At 41.5% G+C, this 18501-nt stretch overlaps 2 protein-coding genes across 3 annotated transcripts; both read right to left on the bottom strand.

Moving 5' to 3' along the window:
* Positions 1-68: 68 nt before the first annotated feature.
* Positions 69-3882, bottom strand: LOC118430522 (pleckstrin homology domain-containing family M member 2-like). The gene is made up of 7 exons (XM_035841435.1): positions 3823-3882; positions 3350-3415; positions 2610-2769; positions 2271-2336; positions 1955-2071; positions 1299-1403; positions 69-549 (listed from the first exon to the last, which is right to left on the bottom strand). Exons 2-7 carry the CDS (start codon positions 3406-3408, stop codon positions 460-462), a joined length of 597 nt encoding a protein of 198 aa, XP_035697328.1. The 5' UTR covers positions 3409-3415; positions 3823-3882; the 3' UTR covers positions 69-459.
* Positions 3883-3895: 13 nt separating this feature from the next.
* LOC118430521 (pleckstrin homology domain-containing family M member 2-like) lies at positions 3896-17607 on the bottom strand. Of its 2 annotated transcripts, XM_035841433.1 has the most exons (14): positions 17432-17607; positions 12617-12729; positions 12068-12177; positions 11588-11629; positions 10306-10363; positions 10042-10066; positions 9405-9467; positions 7655-9066; positions 7196-7265; positions 6720-6810; positions 6311-6375; positions 5599-5687; positions 4799-4931; positions 3896-4205 (listed from the first exon to the last, which is right to left on the bottom strand). In XM_035841433.1, exons 1-14 carry the CDS (start codon positions 17585-17587, stop codon positions 4008-4010), a joined length of 2625 nt encoding a protein of 874 aa, XP_035697326.1. In that variant the 5' UTR covers positions 17588-17607; the 3' UTR covers positions 3896-4007. The 2 variants fall into 2 exon arrangements, with proteins under 2 accessions (XP_035697326.1, XP_035697325.1); XM_035841432.1 differs by lacking the exon at positions 10306-10363 and having other exon boundaries at positions 11530-11629.
* Between the last annotated feature and the right edge of the window lie 894 nt (positions 17608-18501).

Below are 18501 nucleotides of genomic sequence, written 5' to 3'. Positions count from 1 at the left end.
AGTCTCATCTTGTGACCTTAAACACTGCATGGTAATCATGCCTGAAGAATTGCACAAATTGGTTAGTCTTTGCATTATTCCCAGGTTTCTATGGCAACCTCTGGGTGACATTTGTCATATTTTGCAATAGCCTGGCTGCTTTCATGGCCCCTCCAACAATGTGCCATGTGGACCAGGAGATTCTCCTGAAGATGTGTTGTAATCTTAGCTGGCTGAAAAGGCTCTGCAGGCAGCATGGGGTCATGTTGATTTGATTATATGGATGACATCCGTGCACGCATCAATTTGGTACAAAGCAGCTTCAAAATAAGCAAATACATGCCGTGGATTGCAAAAATAAATATCCACATGCTCGCATCAGTTTTGGGGATTCCCAAAGGATGTCATCCATATAATCAATTCAACATGGCCTTAGCTGCAACATACTACATCACTTTGCTTTGATGGAGCTGCGGATTTCTATCGCCGGTTCTTCTGCACAGACACGAGACCCTCCCGACACTTTCTCCTCCTGATGTCGTCTTCGAGAGGGGACACGGGCAGGTCAACCTAAACAGATAAACAAACAAACAAGTAAACAAAAGTTGTCATCAACAACAACAATACATATCTTATCAAGAGGTAACAAACGGGCCACTGGCAGGTCAACCTGAACAGAAAAACAAATGAGTAAACAAAACTGGGCATCAACAATAATATATTTCTTTTGAAGAGGTAGGATACAGCCTACTACTCTAGTGTAGTTGTTATTGCTGTCAATTAAAATAATTTTGCAGTCTCCTATTGGTCAACATGAAGAATGGCTTATGATAACAGGCTGCAACCAATTGCCTTACATTCAGCTCCCTGATAAGCTCCTAACAATTTGCCCGTTGGAAAGATTTGGTGATTGGCTAAGGGTTCATTCCAGGCCTACTTAATAGCATGTGGACAAACATGCACTGCTCACGGGTACAGTTGGAATGAAGTATTAGGGATTGGCTGAAGGTTATTTGAAATTTTGAATGCTTTGTTGTGATTGGTTGGTTGGCATGTACCTTAAACATGTGGACAAACCTGTACTGCTTATGCCTTATGGTTACAGCTGGAATGCAGTGTTGTGATTGGCTGAATATTATTTGAATTTTTGAATGCTGAGTTGTGATTGGTTGGTACCTACCTGAAACAGTTCGCTCCAGGCCACCTGTAGTACATGGATAAACTTGCGCTGCTCATGAGTACAGTTGGAATGTAGCATTGTGATTGGCTGAAGACCATTTGAATTTTTGAATACTGAGTTGTGATTGGCTGGTACCTACCTGAAACAGTTCGCTCCAGGCCTCCTGAAGAACATGGATAAACTTGCGCTGCTCGTGAGTACAGTTAAAGTACAGAACCCACGAGTCCTGCCCATCATCTAGTTCCTGCACAAAATAAAGGAACCTAAAGTTTAGCTGGATTACCTTTAGATAAGGAAATACATAGTGTTGGCTGTTTCATCGAGAAAGACTTCGTAGTGTTTCTCTGGCAATGCTTTGTTTCAAGATAATATCTGCCTGAGACAAGTTCAATACAAGTAGGAACATATTCTTTACAATTCATATATAGTTTGGGGATAATGCATAGCTTCATGTTACAATCTGTATAGACTGGCTGACAATATATATTTACCATAATTGTATTTAAAAGGTTCATCATGCTGTTCCAACAGAGCTACATGTAGCCAGTTTCATGGTATTCAGACAAGGCAAATGAACCCTGTGAAAGCTTGGAGTCATAATTTGTCCCAGATACATACTGAGATGCCTGCAATTTTCTTGGTCCACAATTTGGCTGTTCCTTTTTCTGGTGTTTGTGAAAATTCAGCGACTTTTGGTGCAGTCATACCAAAAATACATAACAAATGTGAGATCAAGAGACAGCAAAAGGATGCCACTGCCTGCAGTACTGACTGCACCTGCTAGGATGCGCTCACCACAATACAATAGTAGTCAATCTCCTCATCCACACTGAGGCCGGAGATGTCCTTCAGCCCAACGCTTCCCAGGCTGCGGAAAAAACTCGTCTGACAATCCTCGTGGCAGGCAAACAGCTGAGGAGGACAGAAACGTCTCATTTAGTCATTTTTTCTGTCAACAACTGTAGATATGTCTTTGCTTATTTAGTTACTGTTTCATTCTTGGTTGATTAGATATATAGCTTACAAGGCTGTGAAAAATGTTTCCAGAAGTACATCATATTCTTTTCTTTTTCATTTCTTCTTTTTTTTCTTCCAAGGTAAGCAGCCTTACCTTGAGACTGGTGAGGGCCAGACAGCAGGGAACAACAGATGATGGTGGCTCCCCTTTCTCTGGTACCTGTAAGGAAAAATTATAATAATTCTGTCAGATTTTTCAAAGCAGAAACATGGCTACAACAATAGGTTAGAATTCATACCTTTATGAGATACTTGTAAAAAATATGTAAAATTAATCTGTTTGATTTTCTGTTTTGGTGCAACTCCCTTGACCCCTTGTAACACCAAGGAGGTTATATTCAGAATATAACCTCCTTGGTAACACAAACTGTGTACCCAACACAACAAAGCCAACGGATGGCTCCACCCTTGTGGCATTGCCAAAATCACTGACCCCTTGTGACACGGCCTGACACAGCGCCTGCAGCCACTCCTGCACCTCCAGGTCAGAGGTCGCGGCCAGCTCGAGCGAGGCGCGGTCCGTCAGCAGGATCTCGAACGAGTGCAGCTTCTCTCCGGAGTTTATCCGCCGACAACCGTTACAGTCTGGACCTCTGTGGTAGAAAGAATAAAAACAACATTTGATAACTACACAATAAGACGAGCGAATCAAAGATGGCGAGCTTCACCTATTTACACATACTGTGAGAGAAATTTGGTACAATATTTGTTAAGGCCTCCTTTCTGCTAGACCATAATTGTGCTGTTGACTTACTAGGACCTAAAATGGATGTGACTGTGTAACCTTTGATTTTATACCTACTGTATGATACAAAATGTAAATGCCTGACTGGAAAGAAAACAAAACACTCAAAGCATATTAATTATCAAAAATAGTTTTTATTCTATACAATTTCACTGGTTTGGAATCCTTCCAAAAACATAGCAGAACTTGGTAATAACTATCCGTAAATATTTCATTTTCAGCTTAGTAGATTAATTCAATGTAGGTTTCTTATGTACACAATTTTTTCTTCTCCACCTAGAGTAAATAAGACCACTATGCTGAATCACTTTGGATGCTGGTAACATTGCATGAAGCATATTAGAAATGAACATATGCAAGCAGACACACACTTTTTTTAGTTTAAACTCATTATTCTGCAGAAAAACCTACGGGAACTATTAGCTTACGTGAGCTGTATGGACATCTGTGGCACCACGTCAGACCTCTGGCCATACTGGTACAGCATCCCGTTACTGAGGAAAAACAAGACAAACAGATTACCAAATATAATCAGTACTTTGAAAGACAGCCTGGATTGTATGTTACCTACATTTGCAATGCTATACTAGTATAATATTACAACACTTAGGAGGCCACTTGGTATCATCATTGTGATTTGAAAGAATGGAGAGTTATCTACCAATAAAAAATCAAGACCATTTTCATTTCATGTCCAGTACTTGAGATATCAAACCCAAAGGTAACGATCTGCTAGGGGGCCCAAATCTATTCATTTTGAGTTATCATCAAGACCTACCCACATACCAAATATCAAGACAATTCATTCACGAGCTCATCTTCTACACACACACATACAACCTAAAAAGTAACCAAAAAAAACAACTGAAAGAATGTTAAAGAACATAAACATAAACATTAACTGAGCAGGAAGAACCCAGACCTCCACGTTGTCCCCCTCAGGTATCCCGTCGCTGCCTTGTACAGCTTTTAAAGTTATGCTGCCCACTCACAAATACACACGTACCAACACTACCAAAAACGTAACCCTCCTGGCAAAGGTAACAACCACTGAATCAATACTTTAGCATGATACACACAGAAACATTACCTGAGCAAAAAGAATCCAGACTTCCATGTTGTGCCCCTCAGGTAGCCCGTCGCTGCCTTGTACAGAAGAACTCCGTCCTTGGTGATGCCGTCTCTCAGCGAGGAAGGCTGACCAGAGTCCGAAGGTGTCCGGGCAAAGTCCTGAGGGTCCCACCAGTGCACCAACGTGTACAGCAGAAGGTCGATGTCGGACGTCTGCAAAAAGGCAAAACAAAGGTTTAAGGATCAGTGCTTTTCTACATTTCCACTTTTCAGCATACAATGCACCAACATGTACAGCTAAAGGTTGATGTCTTAAGTCTGTAAAAAAATCATAGTAAGTCTGGTTACCTGTAAGGACCAATGTTTTACATTTCCCTATTTCACTTTAAACATACATGTATAGGCAAACCTTAGTGGTAACCCAATCCATTGAATATAAGGACCACTTAGCCATTGTGGTGACATTTTAGCAGTCTCTCTGAATCTGAATAAGGGTGGTAGATGATCATCATCTTCCTCTCTACAGTGACCACTTTTGCTAAGGTTCCTTGAGTGTTTGCCACACACGTTTGACTGCAGCATTCAAATTTCAGTCAAGTAATAATATCACACAGATTGTATCTTCCCATTTAGACACACATATCTGTAGTGTCCACTTTTGCCAAGGTTCCATAAGTGTTTGCTACTCACATGTTTGCAGCCTTGCATTCAAGTTTCAGTCAAGCATAACACAGATTGTACTAAATATTAGATATCTTCCCATTTGTAGAAGGCTATAAGCAGATGGCTGGACATTCAATGCTCACATTGCACTTGGCCTCCTTGGCCGCCCATTTCCGTAGAGCGATTTTCTGCGTGGTGGCGTCGGTCAGGACCGCAGGAAACGGCTCGATCCGGAACCCCGTGCTCATGGCAGCGTGGAGGTGGGTCACGAACATCCTGTGAAACATCAGAAAAAATTCACAATAGTCATTAAGATATTAATGGCTGCATTGATGACAGTTAGACATCCAGGTAATAAGATTAATAGCTGTAGTCCAAACTTTCTAAGACAGCTGTAAGAGGGACTTGATATTGACACTGAGCACTGGGAGGACCTTGCAAATGATGGATCCACTGTCCAACTGGCTAAATTCAGGAGATGATGTGCAGTACAGAAGAAAAGTGGGTCCAAAGAAAACCAGTCTTAGTTTGCTGTGGCTAGAGTCAGCTTGCAGATGTAACCAATGTGACAGAAATTTTACCTTGGTCAAAACCGATAACTGGAACAGCTCTTATAACACATAGTGGACCTCAACCACAACAAGGAACGACAAGACAAGATTATTGATATCTCTACTCTAGCTGCAACCATAAAAAACTAGGAGGCCAGATTTACTGGGCAGTACTACAGAAGCCAAGAAGAACTAACCGGCAACCTCATTCTGTGGTCACCAAGAAATGGATAAGTAGGTGTTGCACGACCTCACAAACTTACTTGGTACTTTGTCTTTTGATGATGAGATAAAAGGCCAAGACCTCAATAACATCATAAAAGACGGGTAATCTTTCAGAAGCAGAGTATAAATGTATGCTTGGAGTGGGCAGACATGCAGGCAGGCCTTACCTAGTGAGCAGCTCGTCCCCTGAGTCTACCCAGAACTGTTTCCTCCTGTTGGTACAGACGATCTGCACATACTGGTGGTTCAGGGAGATCTGGCAACAAAAACAACACGTACACTCAGTTAGCAGGTCAGCTCATCTAACATGTTACTAAATGGAAAACTGTTACATGACTGTATGATAGATGGACCATTTGTAAAAGCCAAGATTGCTGTTAAAGAGATGATCTGCATGTACTGGTGGTACAGGGAGATCTGTCAACGAAAACAACACATACATGTACAGTTAGCATGTCAGCTCATGTGTGTTACTGAATGGAAAACCATTACATCTATAGCTACCATATAAAAGCCAACATTGGCCAAGATAATTCTTCTTCTTTTATGTCATCACTAGACTTTTCAAAGCCAAGATGATAAAAGCCAAGAGACTCTCTGCACATACTGGTGGATTAGGGAGATCTGACAACAAACAAAAATCAATACAGTTAGCAGGTCAGGTCATCTGTGCTATTGTACAAATGAACTATAATTACAAATGTGTATGGGCCACATTCTATATTTACATTTTGCAAGGATTTTGTTTCCTGAAGTTGTAAGAACGTGAATTACTTACAAACAAATGCAATAGGGACTAAGATCATTACTGTCACTTGGTTTACAACTGCCATAAGAAGATACCACAAATACTGTGAGACAGAAGAGAAGTAGACCTACAGAGATGTAGTCCAGGTCGTTGTGTCTGATGGAGTCTTCACACTCAAACTGTTGGTCTCCTGAACCTACAGAGAGAATTATTCTCATTTAAAAAAAATATGATGGCCAAATGGCCCTGATGGCCAAATGGAGCAGTGTCAAGCTTGAATAAAGACACAAACATGGTTCATGAGGGCAGGTCTTATCTTCTGGTGTTTTCTAGACTGAAATTCATTGTCAAAAGCAGTACTGTCTGTCTAAACTATGTCGGACTCCTTATTTTTCATATACGACACATGGATTCTTCAGCAAGAAAAAAATTGAAAGTGACAGGACATCATTGAAGACAATAAGACCGTGAAGACACTGACAATGAAGAACATTGAAGACAGGAAGGGAAGGAGATGAATAAGATCTTTAAGACACAGACCTTTCCTCAGCAGGTACATGCAGAAGTCGGTGATTAAGATGTAGACACTGCGCAGATCTCCTTCCATGTGGCCGGTCGACAAACGGAACATCTGTGAGGGCAGAGTGCAGAGGTCAAAGGTTACTTCATGACACTGACATTATTATAACAGAGATCTGATATTTCATTACGCTTGCGTCATGTCTTTTAATTACAAGTGTCCAAATGTCTAGGCAAGTGATATTGGTGCAAGTATTTTAAGTGGTCTCCTTTTTTTAGAAGTTTGAGTTGAAATGGTACATTCTAAGGTAATCTGAGGGCCAAAATTACTGTCAGTGACCTAGTGGCATCCCTAGTCAATCAAAAGTTAATGCTTGTCTGACGATCTGCTCCCCAGTGTAAGGGGGTCTAGTGCGTCCAATTTCTGATCATTTTTAGAACAGTGTGTCTACATGACGCCTGGAGGCATGCCTCACGGCGGCTAAAAGCCTGCTCACCTTAGAGAACTGCTCTCCCTCCTCTTTGAAGACCTCCAACATCAGGTACAGGAGAGTGTTGTTGTCCACCCTGAGGGGAAACATCAGGAAATTATCACTCCTCCTTTTAAATAATATCAATTCTATTGATGTTTTTACTCTGACAAGCTTTTGGTAACCTGAAATTGCCAACTTTTCAACCATACAACATTAGATTTACTTCAAACAAAACATTTTGTTTACATCAGTGAACTCTTTGTCATGAAGTACAATGTAATGTATTATGTGAATGGCTTATAACAACTTAATTTCTTGCCAATACCCAATACTTTTATGTTATTACTTATATTAAAAGTTAACAGAAGGAAAAGATAAAACTTAGCCATTTTCTGATGGCTAAAACATGTGGAAGGACGATTATCAACCTGTATATTAACAATTAGCAACTACACTAAAAAAAACAAATGATCTGTGACTGACTTGATATCAGCATCATGTGAGTCCGGCGTCGTTCTCTTCATCACTAGATTCTCCTCCTCCTCTTTCTCCTCAGAGTCTCCATTCTTCTCCTCCCATCCTCTTTCCTTCTGTCTATCCCCATCCTCTGCCCCCCTCCCTCTCCGAGGACTGTCACGGTCAAACGGGTTTAAACGCGCTGGCCGCTGGGGGGGCGGCGCCCCCTGGCTGCCTCCCGGGCTGCCGTCCTTTCCGAGCGCAGTTCTGTGTTCCATATTCTCGCTTCCGGAGTAACTCCCCGCGTCGCTCTGGTACGAGCTTCCCAAGGTCACCGAATCTTCTTCTTCGTCACTGTCGTACTGCTGGCGACGCAGCCTCTCTGCTTCCGCGATTTCCTCGCTCAGAGGGACCTCGTTCGCAACGTCGTTCGCAAAGGAGGGGAAAACGGGAGGGCTGTCGGAGAAGTTTCCTTGGAGATCGACGTCGTCGTCTTGGATGTTGTTCTGTTCGTTCCCGCGAGCCGCGGCGTCCGCCGGCGGGTTTGGCGGGGGGAGACCGTACGTGTGGGCATGGCACGTCTGGTCCGTGCAGTTGGTGGGGTTCGAGTTCAGGTCTTCGTTGTTGTTCGTCAAGAGGAGCTCGAGATCGTTCACCAAGCCAGCTGCCTGAGCTTGCACGTTCTGCTGAGGGGGATGTCCCCCCTGTGCACCCCCCTCTGCCCCCACACCCCCCTGGCTCTGTCCCTGCCCCCCTCGGTTTTCACCCTGACCTGCAGGGTTTGCAACCTCCCTCGAAGCTTCATTCGTTCCTGCGTTCAGTTCTGTAGCTTCCGTTTTTGCACCATCTAGTCTTTCATTTCTTCTCTCGTTAATTGTTACAGATTGCCCCTCCCCCGAATTTCGTACGTCAACGCCGCTACTACTACTCGCGCGACTCGACTCCTCCGAAGCACTTCCGGACGGGCTCGGAGTTGCATCCTGTTGCTTAGCAACAGCCTTCTTCTTCTTACTTCCTTTCTTGGTTTTCTTACGAATCACCTCGAGTCCGCCTGGGTCCGCCGAGGCTTTCGGAGTCGCTCCGGGGTCGGAGATTCGGGAAATTCTGAATGTTCGCTCGAGCGAATCTGGGCGCTGCGCTTTCTCCGGAGTTTTCTCCTTTACGATTGGTCCGTTCGAGAGCGCCCCTTCTACAGTTGCACCCGGTGCAACATACTCTATATCGACAAACTCTGAGCGAACGCAGACGGCGTTATCGGAGCCCGGCGTGGTGAAACCCGACCCCAGGGTGTAACCCGACCCCGTGGTGTACCCGCTGACGCTGGAGGTCGTGGAGACGGCGTCCAGGCTCTGCTGGGAAATCCGATCCTCGTCGTACTCGCTGTAGCGCTCGTCTCGGCTCAGGGGCAGCGAGGAGGTCAGGTCCAAGTACGGCACATCCTGAAAAGGTGGAATGCTTATATTATAAGAAGCATGACTACAAAAATGGACACAACCTGGAAGGGGGAGCTAGAAGTTAAGATATATCATTATAGCTTTATGCCAAATAGTACTCGCTCAAGCAGCTGGATATGATGTTGGAAACAGTCAGACATTTTAGATAACATCATTGACAAAAGATAAAGGGTACCGGTGTTATTGCTGATGGTTGTCTCCATATCTCCTCAGGATAGTGTAATTTGAGTAAGAATGGCTAAACAGAGCCAAATCTATTTGAAGACAAATACTACAAGATTAGTCAATGTAAAAACAACAGATAGCAAAGTATTTTTTCTCACCACATCCAGCTCAAACTTGAGATACTCCAGTCCTGAGGCCAGGGTGGTCATCACCAGCAGTCTCTGTGGAAGGAGAGAAACAGAACAGCAGTTTGGTTAGTAGTACTACACTACAGTCAAACCTGGCCTCAACATGGAACAGCAGTTTGGTTAGTAGTACTACACTACAGTCAAACCTGGCCTCAAGGAACATGGAACAGCAGTTTGGTTAGTAGTACTACACTACAATCAAACCTGGCCTCAAGGAACATGGAACAGCAGTTTGGTTAGTAGTAACTACACTACAGTCAAACCTGGCCTCAACATGGAACAGCAGTTTGGTTAGTAGTACTACACTACAGTCAAACCTGGCCTCAAGGAACATGGAACAGCAGTTTGGTTAGTAGTACTACACTACAGTCAAACCTGGCCTCAACATGGAACAGCAGTTTTAACAGCAGTTTGGTTAGTAGTACTACACTACAGTCAAACCTGGTCTCAGCAACCACTCAAGGAACATGGAACAGCAGTTTGTTTAACTTACTATAAATAATCATGATTACCAGAGGAATAGATAACCAAATCAGTGAGAATTGTGCCAGAGTTACGCTAGATAGATTCATCGCTTTCCTATCAGTAGAAAATGAGTTCTTCTTACCTGTTCATCCCTCAGCAGGGCATGTCTGTAAAGAAAAAAAGGAACATAGTTATTGTTGACCAGTGTCATAATTATACCTTATGATCTAAGAAACACAATTTTGTACTGAAAGTTTTAGTACTGAGGTCACAAGCAAAACAAAAAGCAACTTTTTTTCCGAAAATGACTACAATTCACAGTATTACACATCATTCATTTTCATACTCTGAAGTAGGAAAAAATTCAGATGTTTGTTTGTTTGTTTGCTTGTTTGTTGCGACCCACCTGACGTAGTATTTCTTGACCAGTTCGACGTTCTCCTGAAACACTCGCAGGTAACTCTTATTGTTTGTTTGTTTGTTTGTTTGTTGTGACCCACCTGACGTAGTATTTCTTGACGAGTTGAACATTCTCCTGAAACATTCGCAGGTAACTCTAATCATTTGTTTGTTTGTTTGTTTGTTGTGACCCACCTGACGTAGTATTTCTTGACCAGTTCGACGTTCTCCTGAAACACCCGCAGGTAACTCTTTCTGTTTGTTTGTTTGTTTGTTTGTTTGTTTGTTTGTTGCGACCCACCTGACGTAGTATTTCTTGACCAGTTCGACGTTCTCCTGAAACACTCGCAGGTAACTCTTATTGTTTGTTTGTTTGTTTGTTTGTTGCGACCCACCTGACGTAGTATTTCTTGACCAGTTCGACGTTCTCCTGAAACATTCGCAGGTAACTCTAATCATTTGTTTGTTTGTTTGTTTGTTGTGACCCACCTGACGTAGTATTTCTTGACCAGTTCGATGTTCTCCTGGAACACTCACAGGTAACTCTTATTGTTTGTTTGTTTGTTTGTTTGTTGTGACCCACCTGACATAGTATTTCTTGACCAGTTCGATGTTCTCCTGGAACACTCGCAGGTAACTCTTATTGTTTGTTTGTTTGTTTGTTTTGACCCACCTGACGTAGTATTTCTTGACCAGTTCGACGTTCTCCTGAAACACTCGCAGGTAACTCTTACTGTTTGTTTGTTTGTTTGTTTGTTGCGACCCACCTGACATAGTATTTCTTGACCAGTTCGATGTTCTCCTGGAACACTCACAGGTAACTCTAATTGTTTGTTTGTTTGTTTGTTTGTGGGACCCACCTGACATAGTATTTCTTGACCAGTTCGATGTTCTCCTGGAACACTCACAGGTAACTCTTATTGTTTGTTTGTTTGTTCGTTTGTGGGACCCACCTGACATAGTATTTCTTGACCAGTTCGATGTTCTCCTGGAACACTCACAGGTAACTCTTATTGTTTGTCTGTTTGTTTGTTTGTTGCGACCCACCTGACATAGTATTTCTTGACCAGTTCGACGTTCTCCTGAAACACTCACAGGTAACTCTAATTGTTTGTTTGTTTGTTTGTTTGTTGCGACCCACCTGACATAGTATTTCTTGACCAGTTCGATGTTCTCCTGGAACACTCGCAGGTAACTCTTATTGTTTGTTTGTTTGTTTGTTTTGACCTACCTGACGTAGTATTTCTTGACCAGTTCGACATTCTCCTGGAACACTCGCAGGTAGCTCTCCAGGGCGTTCTCATTCAGGGCCAGGTACAGCCACGCCCGGCCTGAGGGAATAATCAGCCAGTCATGTAAAACCATACTTCTATGTAACTTATTACAGTATGACACGTGAGTCCTTGTTGCTCAAATATATATATATTGACTTTAGCAAGAGGAACAGATGAAAACAGAAGCTTTACCTATTTAAGGCAAAAAACATGACATCTGACTACATTACCTGGATCTACGGAGAATTGGGAACTGAATTGAGAGCATCTGACTATTCTGAGCAAAATGCTCCACCAGGATAATTATGACATTCATTCCCTGAAACTCTATCAATTTGAAAGTACCTTCTTTTTCTCAGACTCTTATTTTAATCCTCCAGTGAAGTCTACACAATTTAGCATGATAGTTACTTCAGAAAGAGTTAATTTCATATTGTTTCAAAATCCGAGGACCAACAAATTCCAGAGAAAGTACTGTGTTAGCACAGCTCTCACCTCTGCCAAGGTCGGTGGTGACGTTGCCCATCTCCTGGATCTGTTTGATGGCGTCCTTCCGCGTGAAGTGCGGCACGACCACCCAGTAGCCCTTCGTCACGTTTCGCAACCTGGAGAAACGTGCAGGATTTAGTCCCTAACCAAGATGATTACATGCTACATACAGAAAGAACATTAAAAACATGCGGATTATCTACATAATCATAATGTAATGGGATCAAACAAATTGAATATTATTGCTGCAAACTTACAATGTAGAAAGTATGATTACAAGTACATGTACATTACATGTACAGGCTAGATACTTTTGTGCAAATAATTCAAAATCATACTAAATTGTCAAAAAAAAAGAACATGAAAGTCCACTTTCTCAGTACAGACTTCTAATTTTTCATTTATCCTGGTTTCTTCATAGTCATCTCTGATTGGTTCAATTCAAAATGTATCACATGTCTATGCTGATTGGTCACCCGTCTCAAACAGGGACTGAATCTTTTTTCCGATTTGTCAAAATGTTATTGTAATCTGCATGCTGATTGGTCAACTCACCCATGCAGGAAGGCGTGGTCCAGGTGCTCACACAAGGCTTGGATCTCTCGGTCCTGATTGGTCAGAGGGGAGGCAGTTTCAGGGTCCCCCTTACAGGCCTGCAGGTCCTGGATCTGGAAGGAAAAACATTCATCAGTTTCATTGATTAATGCTGTAGGATTTTAATTAAAAAAAGATATGATTTTACATATGGTTACTGGATAACTGTTGGACAGATACAACATTAATCATATCATCACAATGTACCAACATAAAAATTCTTCAAGTTTCAATGTTATTAATTGTTAATGCAATACACATGATGTACAATTATTGACAATACATGTAACTGTTTGAGAAAAGGAATCATAGAAGGAATCATACAAATCTATCAGCGGTTGGATAACCAAAAAAAATAAAAGAAAGAAAACTGTACAGTAGCATTTAACAAGTGAACAAACAATAATTTCTATGCTGGCAAAAACAAAATTCAATGCAATACCTGATCATTAGTTAATGGCAGCAGTAACAGAGCACCTCCCCCTGGTTGTAAAATGGACCTTTCCTGTGACCTTTAACCCCTTTACCAAACGTCTACTGCATGTACATAAGTTACGCCTCGAGGCAGACTAATTAGGGCAGAGTTTCAGCCTGATGCTCTGATCGGCCGAAGGTTTCTGGTCTGATTTATGACAGATGGCTTCACTATTACCATGGGGTTTTGCCAATATTAAGTAATAAATGCGTCGATGAAGGTTAGACATCTGGACAGGTAATAAGATTATACGCCCAAAAGCAGTTACTCGAGCAACTGGATATGATTTTGGAAACGGCGAGACGTTTCAGATAGTATCTGCTATCTTTTGTCAGTGACACTGAAGTGATCTGGGAGAAACTGGTCATTTATACTGTAACTATGAATGCATTTAAGAGCTGCAAATAAAAAATAAGTAACAAATGGTGGACAAGCTATATTATGAATTGGTCCTAATACTAAGGCATTGGATAATATCTGAAAACAATTCTCCAGTCCAGGTCACAAACTCGTGACCTGCTTCCGGACATGCACAGCTTCTGCCTCCTGCATTACAACTACAGAGTCCTCCCCAGAGGATGGAATAACGGAGGCCCTCCACTATACTCCTAGCCCAGCTCCACTATACTACTTCTGAAGTTTAGTGTGTTTCTTCCCTATTTTCTTGGTTAGTTTTGCTAAAATTAATGAAAATTCAGATTTTTGTGCCAAGTGGCATCACTTTTCCAGTTGGCATTGTCTGCAAAAACTTGTGAATGGGCGATGATCATAACAATAATAGTCATTTTGCCACTTCACAACAAAGGAATCACTATACATGTAATATATTATACTTGTAGTATTTGACACCCTCTGTCATTGCAAAATGAACCCATTTTCATGAAAGCACAGCGCATTGGTTCAGGTATTTTTGCTAGTCCTTCCACTATACTAAAAAATTCTGGGGAGAACTCTGAACTACATGTACTGCAGCCAGGGTTTCAATTTGGCAACCGTCCACATGAATGTATCATAAGGCTGCGTTGCCTTGTCACTTCCTTTTCTCTCCGTACATTAATTCTATGACATTCAGAGCAGGACTAGAATACAGTATGCCAAACTGCATGGCAGATCTGATATGTCTATCTTGAAAGCTAGAGACAAGCACTATTTGGATGGCATATGTGAAACTTTAGCTTCTACTTTCAAGTTCTAGAAAGATATATAGTATGATATACATGTATTACACAGGTGCAGATTTGAAACACCTGGGCTCGAAATACTTTTTTCTGCATACCCGCACTGGTGCAGATAATATTGAAAATTACCTGCACCAGACAAATTTGACCTGCACCACTCTGAACTTAAGAATTATGAATCATATCAAAATTGTTCAGGAACCATGCATTGCTATTTTTTCTTTCATATTTTATCAATGCAGCTAAGAACAATCCACACACACCTACATCATATTACATTTATGTATGAAACCCAGTACATGGACCAGTGCAGGCTAGGTTAGGTGCAGGTTGACACCAGAGATACCTGCACAGCTCCAATTTTACATGCACTAAGCTGGATATGCAGGTGGTATTTCGAGCCCTGAACACTGAATGGGTGATTGTTGTCACTGCCAATGATCCCAAGGACAAAAAATGTGTTCTCAGAGACTCTGAGGAAAAATACTACAGACATCTTCATTGTTTTATACTAACTTCTTTGCATACTAATCCCTAATCATTGACAGAAGCATTTGGAATAGCTTAAGATTACAAATTGTAATTTGGTTGTGCACTAAATTAAAAATAAAAGGATCACGCCACCTTGTGCCCAAATAACTGTCCCTGACGGATTCATAACTGAATCATTTGAAAATCTAATATATTACCAGAGAATTTGTGACTCAGGGATCAGGCCATTCTTAACATAATAATACTGTAAATTCATTTTTCTACAGGGCTAAAGAGGAGGGTAGAAATACTAGAATGGAATCAATGTACATCATGGAGAGTGGAGACATGATATAACATCAGTCACAGTACATTTGTACATGTCAGTATAACGCAGCATTTAATAAACACGGGGGAACAGGCCTAGGGGTGCTGCATCCTCATATACATTCAGCAAGCGACTTTTTATTACCCCTGGGCACAGGTTCTGCCAAAAATCGTAATGTGCCCTGTCTGACTGTAATTTTCAACCAGAGAAAGCATATGTATTATATATATATACTATATACAGGGCTCGAAATACTTTTTTCTGCATACCTGCACAGGTGCAGGTGACGTTGAAAACTACCTGCACCAGACACATTTTACCTGCACCACTCTGAATTTAGGAAGTATGGATCATACTAAAATTGTTTGAAGAGGAACAATTGCTATAATTAATAGGTGGTAACAGTCAACGCAGCTAAAAACAATCCACATACACGTACATCATAGGACATTTGAATTATGTATGAAACCCAGTACATGGACCAGTGCAGGTTAGGTGCAGGTAGACATCAGAAATACTTGCACAGCTCCAATTTTACCTGCACTAACCTGCATATGCAGGTGGTATTTCGAGCCCTGATATATGATTCTCCATTTTCACAACATTTCTAAAGCATTCTCATTCAGCTTACTAATTAAACTGCTGCACTGTCTAATGCAGGATTTTCTCTCATTCTCTGTAGTCTTACATTTATCTTTTACTTACGTACAATTTTACAAGATCATCATATATCATTATATGTGTGCAAGCCATGGTAGCTGGATTTTATAACATAAACACAACAAAATTTTGGTTATCTGAGGATTCCACAATATTAAAGACAAGTTAGACTCCTTCCTGTAACAGATGATGCATAGGGTGGTGCCCATCTCCGTTTTGGTAGCCCTTGGGCCACACAACCTTTGTGCAAAAATGTACGGGGCTAGTCCACTGATAGCAGTTTGTGTTCAATTTTCAAGAATCATTTCCCAAATGTTGAGTGCTAAGCAGAGAAAGCAGTATGTACCATTTTTACCAAGTCTTTGGTATGACTCAAAATGGTATCGCAGAAAAGCCTGTGCCCAGAAAAATTCCATTAGGGGCCAAAACCCCATACATACCCTTGGGGTCCAAAAAGGGTAGCCTGGCTATAGGCCTAGGGTAGCCTGCTTGGCCCAGGCTTTTCTGCCAACCTTGACAGACGGGGATCAAACTCATGACCTACCAAATGCAAAGCGAACACTATAAACTCGGCCATTGCACTCAAAAATAGACTAACTCTATATATTAGTAAATGGCTTATGTTAAAACATGCATCCCACTGCCTGTGAAAGTCTGTGACAAATAGCAATTTAATTTGCACATTCTTATAAAATCCATTCTCTATATCTGCCTTACCATCAGTCAGAAGCCAATGTTGTAATAGAATTTCAACATGGCCAGTAGCTATAGGGTTACAAACCAATCCCCATGGCATATCCTATCTAACGTTACATGGAGTTGTGATACCTGGTGAACATCTGACATTGTCTCTGCATTAGATTCCCTTCACACACATTTAGTGAAGGAAAATAACCGTTAACGTTATGATAATACAAATGTAGTTATAATATACCTTTAGGTAATGTTAGATCACAGTAGCAGTATAGGCACCTGCACCTGGTTACCTGACTGTAAGTAAGCTTCTTATTTTAGGTGTATTAACGCACACGATACATTATAAATTTATTCCATCCTTTCCTGATATTCCATCCATGCACTAGCTGAAATAATTCCAACATGGTCCATGAAAATTGAAATGGTCCGTAATAAAACTAACATATTCCAAGCCCAAGAGTACTGTGCATAATAAAACAACAGGAACCCCCAACAAAATTATGCTACGTTGCACCTTTACCTACATACGGAAGTGTTACTAGTGCTTGACACAATGTTCTTCCTCATACTTCATTGTACGACAAAACTGTTGTTTGTGAGCATATTATCATATAACAAACAACGCAAGCTAGGGACGATTGAATATGGGTTATAGTTTATACAACGTAAACAACAACACATCTCTCCCTCTTCGATAAACAACTAACGTTAGTTCTTTCCCCCCAAATCATATACTTCCGCATTCCTACACACATTACTGAGAACTCTATCTCACATCCCCTGTCCGATTCCTGCCGTAATTTTCCCGTCCCGAATCCCGTCCTTCCTATTTTTGCCGTTCCGCCATCAATGATCTCATCCAGCACTAAAAGTAAAACATGACAGCTGATCTTCGGTCGGAAGTCCGGGGCACAACGTCACACAAACACGCCCCTAAAATCGTCTGAAAGCGACAGAGCGCTACCTACCCCCTTCACGGCCCGAGCGATGTTGTCCAAGATGCGGTCTTTCAGCTTCAGGCGCTCCATCGTCGCCGTTTTCTCGCAGGAATCGAAGAAATTCAGCGCAGATGAAAAATTTTCCGACCCAGGTCGGCCATGATGATTGCGGGAATTCTGGGTCATGCGTGATCGACCGCTCACGAGCGACACCTAGCGGGAAGTTGTAAAACTGAACGACGTAACAGTCTAGGTAACGTTACATAACCGATTCCAAATTTCAAGACCTTTTGCTTTCAGTACCAGGGCATGTGAGCTCCATATGCAAATTATTTGATATGAATCTAGCACAAAGGAAAGTAAAAAGAAAAGATAACAAAATCCTATAATGAATCATTTTGAGGTTACGTAGGTGTACGTCAAAAAAGGTGCGATATAAGGTGAAATCATTGACACCACGTGTCGCGAATTTCAGGTCAGTTTCTTTCAGGAGTAAAAGATATACATTTTGGTCTTGAAATAGCAAACGTATCCGTTATCGTGTCGAAAGTGTGCATGAAGTACTGTAGACATGTGTCATAGGCAATGAAAAGGTGCCTGACTAGCACGGAACGATATGATGGTGATAGGCAACATCCCACGGGATGTCTGTCTGGTGTTACATAGCTTTCTCTTGTGCTCTGAAGTTGGCTAAAACCTCAATAACTTTAAAGACCCTGAGGATATCGGTCCACTCTATCCTTCTCATGAAACAATTGGGGTCATCTGACCCAAAAAAAATTACATTTAAAATTACATAGTTTGAATTCGTTTGACCAACGGGTAGCAGAAGAATAAGAAAAATAAGGGGAAGAGACATGAATTTAAAAAAGAAAAAGAAAGAAAAAAAAAGTTTCACTCCCATACATGTGGTATGGCGTAAAATTAACCATTTTCACAAGTCATCTTGTTGTTAACATCAACGCTTGGCTCAGCATCGTACTCAACACCTGTTCTACATTCTTTCTTAGATGAAAGGTTCTGAAGAACGCATGCAAACGATTAAACCGCAGGGGCTTATTCATCTTTTCTAAAACAATCAATTACATTATTCATTCTTA

The sequence above is a fragment of the Branchiostoma floridae genome, chromosome 14 (assembly GCF_000003815.2).
Source record: "Branchiostoma floridae strain S238N-H82 chromosome 14, Bfl_VNyyK, whole genome shotgun sequence".
In the NCBI taxonomy this organism is placed as follows: domain Eukaryota; kingdom Metazoa; phylum Chordata; class Leptocardii; order Amphioxiformes; family Branchiostomatidae; genus Branchiostoma; species Branchiostoma floridae.
Note: the sequence above shows the minus strand (reverse complement) of the source record. Positions and strands in the feature narration are given on the sequence as shown.